This window comes from Medicago sativa, chromosome 8 (assembly GCF_051527215.1).
Source record: "Medicago sativa cultivar Bolivia chromosome 8, Bolivia_mono, whole genome shotgun sequence".
Taxonomy (NCBI): Eukaryota; Viridiplantae; Streptophyta; class Magnoliopsida; order Fabales; family Fabaceae; genus Medicago; species Medicago sativa.
The window spans coordinates 20,790,173-20,803,321 of record NC_140756.1 but is presented as its reverse complement, the minus strand read 5'-3'; the positions used below and the strand labels follow the sequence as shown (position 1 = coordinate 20,803,321).

Genomic DNA, 13,149 nt, shown 5'->3' with positions numbered 1-13,149 from the left:
GTGAAATTATATCAATTCACTTCAATTGTTAATTTCAACCACACATTCAATATTATCTTTTTTCAATAATTTCATATCTTTTACGTTTAATGAAGTAAATGTAACAATTGAAAAAAATGGCGAGAATTTGATACGAGTTAATCCCATTCAAAGACCTTTTAGAAAAGCTCACCAAGTGATGATTTAAGAAAGGGATAAGCTAGTAATTGTATTGAAAAAGCAAGGGCAATCTCCAAGGATAACACAACAAAGGGTCCTTTAATAACACACACTCAACTCACCAACCTCAACAATTTCTCTCTCCTCTCTCTATCAACAAAAAAAAAACCATTTTCTTTTAATTTTAAAAAAGAAAAAAAAAGTTAGGGTTTGACCGAAAATTGCACAATCGCGTAGTGGAATTTCCACTCCGATTCGGACAACCTCGCACTCCGTTACCCTTCGATTCCCAAGATCCATCTTCTCCCTAAAATTCCGGCTTTTTAGAGAGAGAAAATCGGTGTCTAAAATCTTTAGAGAGAGAAAAAATGTTGCAATAATCAAGCTTTTTGAATTAGAAAAAATCGATTTTTTTGGGTTTTTATTGGGATTTGAGGTTTTTCCTTTTCTGGGTCATTTTGATTTTGTAGAAATTTGAATTTTTTTTGGGTTGGAAAAATTTGTAGTGTGAGTGATCTGAATTTTTTCATTGCCACGTGTTGAAATTCGGGGTTAGTTTGAATGCAGTCTGGTGGTGGTGGACCTGGCCGGACGGCGGGGCGGGCGTCGACACCGTCGGCAGCTGCTTCACCGTCTTCGTCTTCTTCGGCTTCACAGTTAGGGTTTGAATCTTTGCACCAACAACAGCAACACCAACAACAGCAGCAGCAGCAACAGCAGCAGCAGATAGGTTCTAGGCAGGTTAGAATTTATGGGTTTTAGCTGAATTTCTATGACCCTTAGAATTGAACATGTTACTTTGATGAGTTATGATCTCTATAGCACCGACACTTCTGATCGAATGTGTGTTTCAGTGTCCAACACGCTTCGACATTGATACACATGATTACATTGAATCATATAATTTTTCTCAAATTTTATCAGTGTTGATGCTTCATAGGTTACTTTTAGGAGTGGTGTTGAATGTTGATGATTTCTAGTGTTGTGTGTACGGTGGTTGCTTTTTTTGGTTGAAGCTTTTTGACATTTGTTGTGGTTTTGGGAGTGTAGTACTAGTACGTGTTGTAATTTGGGTTGTGGTAAAATTTCCAATTTCCAATTTTTATTTTTTTTACCTTTTTGTGTTTTAATTATGACAACATTGTACCTCTCTTTATTCTGTCCTAGATTGTCGGGTTTGTGGTTTGTTTATTTCAAGATTAATTAATTTTCGGTAGTACAATTCAGTGATGCCATTAAGTGTTTTCCAGTTTAGTTTCCTTTCAATCACTAGGAACTAAGCTGTTTTATTTATTTATTTATTTATTTTTAAACTATTTGGTCTTTTCTGCATTTATTTTTATGTTCATATGCGACGTTTATTTACTTATTTGAAAACTTTGCTATTCTGTCTCTACTATTTCTTTTCTAAAATGACGTGGACCGGAGTTTCCTTTTTTAGTCATTAATGAGGATTATTAAATGTCGAATCGACAAAATTTGAGGTTTTTGTTTTCATTTAAATATGAAGTTTTCGTTCGAATCGATACAATTTTCTCTCTTCTGGTGTTGTTGCTGTGTTTGTATTGCTTTAAACATGTTGATTGATTGTAGTTAACAACAAAGTTGCAAGTGTTAAAAGCAATCTTGTCGATCGCGGATAGTGGAGAATAATGAATTGTTAAAAATAATGCTATAGCCGTCACTATGGCAGCTATTTGATAACATTTGTACTACTAAATAGTGTATCCCAGAAATAGCAGTTTGTCCAAATTCCACTACGGTACAGTGCTGCTGTAGCTGCTATTTAACAATAATTAAAAATGATGTTTCGTCAGCTTATGCATACTGTTGGTTTAACCTTTATTCTTCGTGCTACTTATATAGCTTACTGTTATTACTTAGTAGCAAAATCTGAGGGAAATTGCATGTTTCTTGACGAGTCTAGTTTTGTATCTAATGCAATCATAATAGGAAAATCATCATGGTATCGACTTATTTCTCAAAATGTGGTGATCTCTGATATAGGACTGATTTTCTGTGTGCTATGTCATAATAGTGGTTGGGAGTTTGTCACAACTCATAATATTGGCCTTATTTATGCTTTTCATGTTTGTTACTTCTTTATAATGACTTTTACATAACTGTATTCAAATGCAGTCATTTCAACAGCAACTGCTTAGAAAACCTGAATCGAATGAAGCATTTTTAGCTTATCAAGCAGGGCGTCAAGGTGTATTTGGAAGTAACAATTTCCAACAACCTAATGCTATGCAGCTGCCTCAGCAGTCTGGAAAATTCGTTAATTTAGCTCAACATGGTTCAAACCAAGATGGTCAGCTCAGAGGTCAAGGTAGCGAGCAACAGCAAATGGTTAACCCTGTCCAACAAGCATACCTTCAATATGCTTTTCAGGCTGCGCAACAAAAGCAGCCTGCTTTGGGAATTCATTCGCAACAACAAGCTAAGATGGGAATGTTAAACCCTGCATCTGTAAAAGATCAGGAAATGCGTATGGGAAATCTGAAAATGCAAGAAGCTATGTCAATGCAGGCAGTCAATCAAGCTCAAGGATCATCCTCTAGAAATTCATCCGAACACAATGCTCGTGGAGAAAAGCAGATGGAGCAAGGGCAGCAGATAAGACCTATTCAAGCACCAGAAGCACTACAGGGCAACGTTCAAAATGTTATGAACACCCAGATTGCAGTAGCTCATCAATTGCAGATGATGCAAGCATGGGCACGCGAAAATAATATTGATTTATCACATCCTACGAATGCAAATTTAATGGCAAAGCTCATTCCAATGATGCAGTCGAGGATGGTCTTACCACCAAAGGCAGGCGAGAGCAACGTTGGTGCACAGTCGTCACCTGTCCCTGTTTCAAAGCAGCAGGTTAATTCTCCAGCTGTTGCAAGTGAGAGCTCAGCACTTGCTAATTCATCAAGCGATGTGTCTGGGCAGTCAGGTTCTTCGAAAGCTAGGCATACTGTTCCACCCAGCCATCTTGGCCAAACAACAAATGCTGGTCACTCCAGTGACATGGCCATGCAGCAATTCAATATTCATGGTAGAGAGTCTCAAGCTCCTCCGAGGCAACAAGTAAAAGCTGGAAATGGAATGCCGTCTATACATTCTCAGCAATCTTCTGCAGCCATGAACTTAGGTGCAGCAGACCATTCTTTAAATGCAAAAGGTTTATCTTCTGGTGCAGAACCTCCTCAAATGCAGTATATCAGGCAGTTAAACCAATCTACTACTCAGGCCGGAGGTCCAACAAAAGAAGGGGGTTCGAGAAATAGTGCTAAATCTCAAGGGCCACCTGCTCAGATGCCTGAGCGACAAAGTGCATTTACCAAACAACAGCTACATGTTCTTAAAGCACAGATACTAGCATTCAGGAGGATAAAGGTTATATCTCTTATTATTTTCTCATTATCTGCATCTTACTAATTCAGTCGTCTATATGTAATCTTAATCCTACTTTTTTTTTTCTTCTGTTATTTGATAGAAAGGAGAAGGAATGCTGCCTCCAGAACTTCTTCAAGCTATCACTCCACCGCCTCTTGAGGTGCAGGCAGAACAACCAAACCAGCCTACGGGAGGACAAAATCAAGTCAGATCTGCTGGACATATTGCTGCAGAACAACCACGGCATGTTGAGGCCAATGCCAAAGAATCACAATCTATTCCTGCCGTTAATGGACACAGTTCTGTAAAGCAGGAATCCTTTTCAAGAGAGGAGAAATCGGCTCCACCACCAGTTCATATTGCTGTTATGCCATCTATGTCAAAGGAATCTGCTTCAACATCATCTGCGGGAAAGGAAGAGCAGAAAACAATTGGATCCTCTTTTAAGCCAAAGCAGGACAGTGAACATGGAAATAACAGCACTCCTGTTAGAAATGAGTCGGCATTAGATAGGGGAAAGGCTATTGCACCACAGGCCTCTGTATCTGACACAATGCAAATTACAAAACCTGCACAAGCAACCACTGTTTCTCAGCCGAAGGATGTGGGACCAGCCAGAAAATATCACGGACCCCTGTTTGATTTTCCTTTCTTCACTAGGAAACATGACTCTTTTGGGTCATCAATGATGGTAAACAACAACAACAATTTATCACTGGCATATGATGTCAAAGATCTTCTTTCTGAGGAAGGCGCTGAAGTACTTAACAAAAAGCGGACAGAAAATTTAAAGAAGATTGAAGGTTTACTGGCTGTAAATTTGGAGAGGAAACGAATTAGGCCTGATCTTGTGTTGAGACTTCAAATTGAAGAGAAAAAGCTCCGCCTTTTAGATGTTCAGGCACGTTTGAGGGATGAGATTGATCAACAGCAACAAGAGATAATGGCAATGCCTGATAGGCCATATCGTAAGTTTGTTAGGCTGTGTGAACGTCAGCGTATGGAACTTGTTAGACAAGTGCAGGCGTCTCAGAAAGCTGCAAGGGAGAAGCAACTCAAATCTATATTTCTATGGCGTAAGAAACTTCTTGAGGCACACTGGGCAATTCGTGATGCCCGTACTGCTCGCAACAGGGGGGTGGGTAAATATCATGAGAGGATGTTGAGGGAATTCTCAAAACATAAAGATGACGACAGAAGCAAAAGGTTAGAAGCCTTAAAAAACAATGATGTTGACAGATATAGGGAGATGTTGCTGGAGCAGCAGACTAGCATTCCGGGTGATGCTGCAGAGAGATATACTGTTCTTTCATCTTTTTTAAGCCAGACTGAAGAGTATCTACATAAATTAGGAAGCAAGATAACAGCTGCCAAAAATCAACAGGAAGTAGAGGAGGCAGCAAAAGCAGCTGCGGATGCTGCACGGTTGCAGGTATGCTTCATTGACTTCACTGATCCAACGTTCTGAGAAAAAGTCTTACGTTGAATCCAATATTTTCTATACAAATTAGTTTTGAGGATCTGATTTTGATGGTTTCTAATGTTCTATATGAACTAGTTCTGTAAGGTCATTGACGTGTTCTGTTTCATTAATTGTTTTTGACCAAAGGGTCTTTCTGAAGAAGAAGTCAGAGCTGCTGCTGCTTGTGCCGGAGAGGAAGTGATGATTAGGAATCGTTTTCTGGAGATGAATGCTCCTAGAGACAGTTCATCCGTCAACAAGTGAGTTTTTGTTAATTTAGTTCCATATGTTTGTATGTCTTGATTTTTGTTCGACACAAAAATGCATGAGCAACGGTGTAATTGTAATGAAATTCATTGGCTTATGTATTTTTTGTGCATTTTTATTTAAACAACTGTTTATGTAACTGTTTTCTAAACATAAGTTAATTTGCTTCTTTCCAGGTATTACAACCTCGCACATGCAGTGAATGAAATGGTCATAAGACAACCATCCCTATTACGAGCTGGAACATTGAGAGACTATCAGCTTGTAGGTTGCTACATTATTGAAATAGTTTTTCTTTAGTTGTTCACCATATGTTGTATTCTTAAGCATGTTTTTAATGCTTTGCCACAATTTTTTTTAAGGTTGGATTACAATGGATGCTTTCTTTGTACAACAACAAATTAAACGGAATTTTAGCAGATGAAATGGGTCTTGGCAAAACTGTACAGGTTGGCCTTATTAGTTTGTTGCTCTTCGCTTCCTTAGATCGGGAAGGACATTTACATATTTTTTTTTGGCAGCCAAGTGACTTCATATTTCATAATTAAGTTTATTATGTTTTAAGGGTAATGTATTATAGGGTACTGTAATAATTGTTTGTTCCATCTATTTTATTTCCTCTCTAGGTTATGGCATTGATTGCATACTTGATGGAATTCAAAGGAAACTATGGTCCACATCTCATAATAGTCCCAAATGCTGTCATGGTTAACTGGAAGGTGAGTTTTTAGACTAACTCATGTGATTAATATTATTATTTTTGTAATTGTTTTGACAAGAGAAACTATCTTTATTGTGCAGAGTGAGTTATATAAGTGGTTGCCATCTGTGTCGTGCATCTTTTATGCTGGAGGGAAGGATTATCGAACAAAATTATTTCATCAAGTAAGTGTGCATCAGGTTATTCATATAAAATGTTAATGTAGAAAGTAATTGGAAAATACTTTCATGTTTATTACCTCTGTTCATATAAATATTAGGACTAATGAACTGAAATAAATCAAATCAAATACGACTAAATAAGAAAGCATAAAATCAAAGGAAAATATTACATATCTCCTGATTCTCCTACAACTAAAGTATAATTTTGTTAACTACTGCCTAAACTTCTTTTGTGCATTTACAATAGGTTTCTGCTCTGAAATTTAATGTCTTGGTGACTACTTATGAGTTCATCATGTATGACCGGTCAAAGCTTTCAAAAATTGATTGGAAGTATATCGTGATTGATGAAGCACAAAGAATGAAGGATAGAGATTCAGTTTTAGCTCGTGATCTTGATAGGTATCGTTGTCAAAGACGTCTACTTTTGACAGGAACGCCGTTGCAGGTCTGCTTTCTTTTTGATATAATATACTACATTGTTGTAAACAAATAATGTCTGTGACTGCATATACTTTATTTCTTTTATGCACTACTTGGATCAAATGATACCATTTTTGATCTTTTCTTGTTCAGCTTGTGTGGTGTTTCCCTTTATAACAAGCGTTGTTTGTTGGCATGTTAAATATCAGAATGTGTGCAAATTGGAACTTTTATTTATATAATCTCAAGATCTGTCGTATAGAATTCCAAATATCAGAATGAGGGGCTGTATTGTGCAGTTACCATTCTAGGTAACGAGGATAGGTATGAAGCAAAATATATACGGAACCATTCAAGATAAAAAACCAAGGATAAAATATACCGTCTTTACATGACACTTATTTTCAATTTAGTCCTTATACATGACACTTATTTGTTGGAGTCTTGCATGACATATTGAATTGTAGGGACAAAATTAGAAATTATTGCACATATATTATTATGAGACCCTATACACGACAGTCATTTTCAATGTGGTTCCTACATTTCAAAGCAACTCCATACAAAATGTCAGTGTCATTATAGCGGCACATCATAAATGAATACTGTAAATATTAAATGGGGCATAAAAATATATTTAACCAAAAATATAATTTTCTCCTAGTGTTTGCCACCAATAAGAATAGTACCTGACAGGTTTAGATTAGCTTTAAAAGAGCTTGGAGTCCAAGTTGTCATGCCTACCTGAAGGACAGGGCTAAGTATGATGTTAGACTGTTCAGTCAATTAACAGTTATCTACGGCAGGGCTGGCCCGAAATTGAGGGCCCCAGCATTTCATAATATATTCAGGTCAATCATTTAATATAATGGTTAAGTAATGTTGGTGAAATAAAATTGACAGAATACTTGACCGGTTTAGTGGTTGCGCGCGTTTTCCATTGGTTATAAGGTTGCGAGTTGAGTCCTTTCTTGGACATTTTTTTATTTTAATTGTTTTTTTTTATTTGAAACAACCAGGAAAGTAAAAAAAGAATCCATCATTTAGCCATCATTATATTGTTACAATAAAAGGATGTTTATATATACTGGGTCAACTTTTATTAGGGGCCTAATTTTTTAAGTTAAGAACGGACTCCCCAAAGTGTTTAAGGCTATGGTACATTTTTTGTTTTCTGTCACAAGTTATTATACTACCAGGTGATATTTTCTGTTGGCCTGTACTTGAATTAATGATCAAATGCTTGAATATGTTGGCTCGAATATATCTTTAGGTTAATTGTTGCTAGTAGTGAATTAAAAAGTTCTTCTACAAGCACCTCCTAATTATTAAGTAGTTTCTTGATAAAATAAATGATTATATGTCAAGAGTGAACAACACCACCCACAGGCAAAGCCTTTTCACACTAGGTGAGGTTGGATACATGGATTAAACAATGCCTTGGTGTCTTAATGTAAATTGTGTCCAATGATAGACGACCATTGAAATCCAAATCCTCCATAATAATGGCTTGACCTATTATTTTTCTTGGTTGCGCTCTGCTAAATTATTTAAACATTCTTAATGGAGTTGGTGTCAAGTGGTAACTGATAGGTATAGATACTTGATACAGTGTAATTTTGTTGATGGGATTATTTGTTGTGTGATTTTATCTGCAGAATGATTTGAAGGAACTCTGGTCACTTTTAAATTTACTTCTTCCTGAGGTTTTTGATAACAAGAAAGCCTTTCATGATTGGTTCTCAAAACCATTTCAAAAGGAAGGTGCTACTCAAAATGCAGAGGATGATTGGCTTGAGACAGAGAAGAAAGTCATCACAATCCATCGACTTCATCAGATTCTTGAACCTTTCATGCTCAGGCGACGAGTTGAAGATGTTGAAGGCTCACTACCACCAAAGGTGTGATTATAGCTCCCTAACCTTACTTGATCACTTATTCTATTTCTTATGGCTCAGACCTAATATTATTATTGCATTGCAGGACTCGATAGTTTTACGATGTAAAATGTCATCTGTCCAGAGTGCTATTTATGACTGGGTCAAATCAACTGGTACCCTTCGTCTTGATCCCGAGGATGAGGAACGTAAGGTTCAGAGGAATCCTAACTACCAGCTGAAGCAGTATAAAACTTTAAACAACCGATGCATGGAGCTGAGGAAAACTTGCAATCATCCGTTGCTTAATTACCCATTCTTCAGCGACTTATCTAAAGAATTCATTGTAAAATCTTGTGGAAAATTGTGGATCCTGGATAGGATCCTGATAAAACTTCAAAGGACCGGACATCGTGTTCTACTATTCAGTACCATGACAAAACTTCTTGATATATTGGAAGAATACCTGCAGTGGCGAAGACTTGTGTACAGAAGAATTGACGGGACAACTAGTTTAGAAGACCGTGAATCAGCTATAAACGACTTCAATGGCCCTGATTCAGACTGTTTTATCTTCCTACTTAGCATTCGAGCTGCTGGAAGAGGCCTTAACCTTCAGTCTGCTGACACAGTTGTTATTTATGACCCTGATCCAAATCCTAAAAATGAGGAGCAGGCTGTTGCCAGAGCTCATCGCATTGGTCAGAAAAGACCAGTCAAGGTTATCTACATGGAAGCAGTTGTTGACAAAATCCCTAGTCATCAGAAGGAAGATGAAATGAGAGGTAGAGGCACTGTCGATCTGGAGGATGAACTTGCCGGCAAGGATCGCTACATAGGATCCATTGAGGGCCTCATAAGGAACAACATTCAGCAATATAAGATAGATATGGCTGATGAGGTGATTAATGCCGGACGTTTCGATCAAAGAACAACACACGAAGAAAGGCGTTTGACTTTGGAGACATTGTTACATGATGATGAGAGGTATCAAGAAACTGTCCATGATGTTCCATCATTGCAGGAGGTAAATCGTATGATTGCTAGGAGTGAAGAGGAAGTTGAACTCTTCGATCAAATGGATGATGAACTGGATTGGATTGAAGAGATGACATGTTATGATCATGTGCCTAAATGGATTCGTGCCAATACAAAAGAAGTTAATGCTGCTATAGCTGCTTTATCAAAAAGACCGTTAAAGAAAACTCTATTGGGTGGTAGTATTGCCGTGAATCCAAGTGAACTTGGTTCAGAAAGGAAAAGAGGCCGACCCAAAAAGCATACAAGTTATAAAGAGCTGGATGATGAAGATTTGGAATACTCTGAAGCAAGCTCTGAAGAAAGAAATGGATCTGCAAATGAAGAAGGGGAAGCAGGAGATTTCGAAGATGATGGGTATAGTGGAGCTGATGGAGCTCAGCCCATTGCTAAAGATCAACTGGAAAATAGTATGCTTTGTGACGGTGGATATGAATTTCCTCCATCTTTAGATATTGTCAGAAATAATCAAGTGGTTCAAGACGCTGGTTCTTCTGGATCTTCGGCCGACTGTCAAAAATTGACACAGATAGTATCACCATCAATTTCCGCTCAGAAATTTGGTTCCCTGTCAGCATTAGATGCCCGGCCAGGTTCCATTTCAAAAAGAATGGTATGTGGCTTCACATTGTATTTTGATTTTTTTTTTTTCGGTGGTAGTTTTCTATTTCATTCAGATTAAATTATGATGATTGTTGGCAGACAGATGAGTTAGAGGAAGGAGAAATAGCAGTATCCTTTGATTCACACATGGAGCATCAACAGTCTGGAAGTTGGATTCATGATCGCGATGAAGGTGAGGATGAGCAAGTTTTGCAGAAACCGAGGATTAAACGCAAACGTAGTATTCGTGTTCGACCCCGTCATGCCACTGAAAAACCTGAGGATAAGTCTGGTAGTGAAACGATTCCTCGTTTGTCAGTTCAAGCAGACCGTAAATATCAAGCACAGCTGAGGACTGACCTAGAATCGAAATCACATGTAGAGTCCAATGCCAGTAGGAATGAGCAAAATTCTTCAATAAAAAATAAGCGTACCTTACCTTCAAGGAGGGTTGCTAATACATCCAAATTACATAGCTCACCAAAGCCTACTCGTTTGTCTGCTCCTTCAGAGGATGGTGGTGAACATTCTAGGGAAAGCTGGGAGGGGAAGCCTATCAATTCAAGTGGATCTTCTGCTCATGGCTCTAGGATGACAGAAATCATCCAGAGAAGGGTATGTGTCTTTAATTGAAGGATCTTTTTACTTTCTTCTACAGTGGCCTTGTGTTTTCCTTGATGGAGCGTGTCTCATTGCGTGTTAAATGAAGTGGCATTATTCTTGATTTAAAGCAATAGTAATTATGTAACTATATAAGGTTGCCAACTAAGGTTCCAAGCCTGATAACATTTTTTTTTTTAATTTGTTCATTTCCATATTTCACGAAGACTTCCCGTTGGTTATATTAGTTTAATCTCACTTGTATGAGATGTTCCATTTCACATTCTTGTTTGTCTTTACTGTTAGAATTTGAACTCATACAGTTATTGCACTTGCAGTGCAAAAATGTAATTAGCAAGCTCCAAAGGAGGATAGACAAGGAAGGCCATCAAATTGTACCTCTGTTAACAGATTTGTGGAAGAGGATTGAGAATTCTGGGTACAGTGGTGGATCTGGGAATAATCTGTTGGATTTACGAAAGATTGATCAACGAATTGATAAATTGGAGTATACTGGAGCAACAGATCTTGTATTTGACGTCCAGTTCATGTTAAAGAGCGCGATGCAATATTATGGTTTTTCCCTTGAGGTGAGATTTCTTGTCTATAAAATGGACTTGCATGCATTAATTAATTCAAACATTTCTCTGTCTATCATATTAATTATGCAATGAGGGAAAATCCGATGAAATAAAATCTCGGTTCTGTCCCAGTTATCAATATGCTTCGAATATAGTGATATATTCAAACCTGTACGTACAAACAACAAGACTTATGTGAAGCTCTTTGTATTTCCATAATTCTTGCTCTTTGCATTCAAAGGGATTCTTCCTCAAATGTGCGCCCAAATGTGGAACAACTTGTGTCTGACTTTTAGTGTCTTAAGTTCAAGATTGCTGTGGATGTTGATTTCCCAGAGAATCTACTATTTCAAATATTTTATGAATGTTAAATATATATATTTTATTTTCAGGTAAGAACTGAAGCAAGGAAGGTTCATAATCTCTTTTTCGATATATTGAAAATTGCATTTCCTGATACCGACTTCCAAGACGCAAAAAGTGCACTCTCTTTCACTGGTCCAATCTCTGCCCCCACCATGGTATCGTCTCCAAGGCAAGTGGCTGTTGGCCAAGGCAAGAGGCACAGGCTGGTAAATGAAGTGGAACCGGATTCACACCCTTCACAGAGGCAGCTACAGCGCGGATCAGCTTCTAGCGGTGAAAACAGCAGGATTAGAGTCCGTGTCCCACCAAAGGAATCAAGATCCGGATATGGAAGCGGTAGCAGCATTCGAGAGCAACCTCAGCAGCAGGATGATTCTCCTCCACTACTCACTCATCCAGGCGAACTTGTTGTATGCAAGAAAAGAAGAAATGAGAGGGAGAAATCATTGGTGAAGTCTCGGACTGGTCCTGTTTCACCGTCTATGAGAAGTCCTGGGGCAGGTTCAGTCCCTAAGGATGTTAGATTAACTCAACAGACTCAAGGGTGGACTGGCCAACCATCTTCTCAACAACCAAATGGGTCAGTTGGGTGGGCCAATCCTGTAAAGAGGCTAAGAACAGATTCTGGTAAGAGGAGACCAAGTCATATGTAAGATGGTATATAATAATATAGACATGTTGTTGCTAGTTTCAGCAAGAGTTTTAGTGGCACTTCATATAGATTTTACTGCCATACTGTTAATATAGATTTAGGTTTACCTGAATGTGTTAAATGTAAGCTGTTCAGTTTATTTTTGGTTATGATATCTGCATCTTGCAGGGGCTACTTTTCTTTTAGGTAGATGAAACTGTTGTATAGTAAATCCTTGGTTCATGTTGGTCTGAAATGTTCATTTTGCAAGGTCCTCTTGTTGGAGTTCTTCAACAATGTCAAGTGGAGAAGAGAGATGTGATTTAAGCCTAATAAAGTACTAATAACAAATTGAACAACACTTTCAACAGTTACTGAAAAAACTTAAGATGAGACATGTCTGCTTGAGTCACTCAATCCATGACAGGGTAAAGGAAGGACTAACATATCAATATAAACTTTTATGACAAAAACTGTTGATTATGAAAATTTATTTACTATTCACAACTGTCAAACATAAAGATGAAAATGGACTTCAGTTTCTGTTTGTCTTATTTTTTCTGACAAGTTTTATAAGGCGTAAAATAATCCAATTTGACATTGAAATTTTATTTTGCAACAAGAATTTTGAGCAAGTTATATTTATTGCTTGAGTAAACGTATAGGCTTGAGTAGTCTTTCATGTTGGCTAAGATGCAATTTTACTGAATAGTAAACGAGTACTGTCCAAAACAAAAACAATTTTTTTGTTTTTTTTTAAAAAAAAAAAACAAGTATTTGATATTTTTTGAACCAAAAGTATATGACTTTAACACTATTTAATTTGTATGTACAGACACATGTATCTAATTAAATCACTCTATTATG

At 37.5% G+C, this 13,149-nt stretch overlaps 1 protein-coding gene across 1 annotated transcript; it reads left to right on the top strand.

Annotated features, from left to right (window-relative positions):
* The first annotated feature begins 268 nt into the window (after positions 1-268).
* Positions 269-12,552, top strand: BRM (transcription regulatory protein SNF2). The gene is made up of 14 exons (XM_085734636.1): positions 269-900; positions 2,299-3,552; positions 3,653-4,984; positions 5,162-5,274; positions 5,458-5,545; positions 5,644-5,730; positions 5,908-6,000; positions 6,083-6,166; positions 6,411-6,611; positions 8,245-8,487; positions 8,570-10,114; positions 10,204-10,719; positions 11,043-11,294; positions 11,678-12,552. The coding sequence occupies exons 1-14, from the start codon at positions 721-723 to the stop codon at positions 12,302-12,304; spliced, it is 6,615 nt and encodes a 2,204-aa protein (XP_085590762.1). The 5' UTR covers positions 269-720; the 3' UTR covers positions 12,305-12,552.
* Positions 12,553-13,149: the final 597 nt, after the last annotated feature.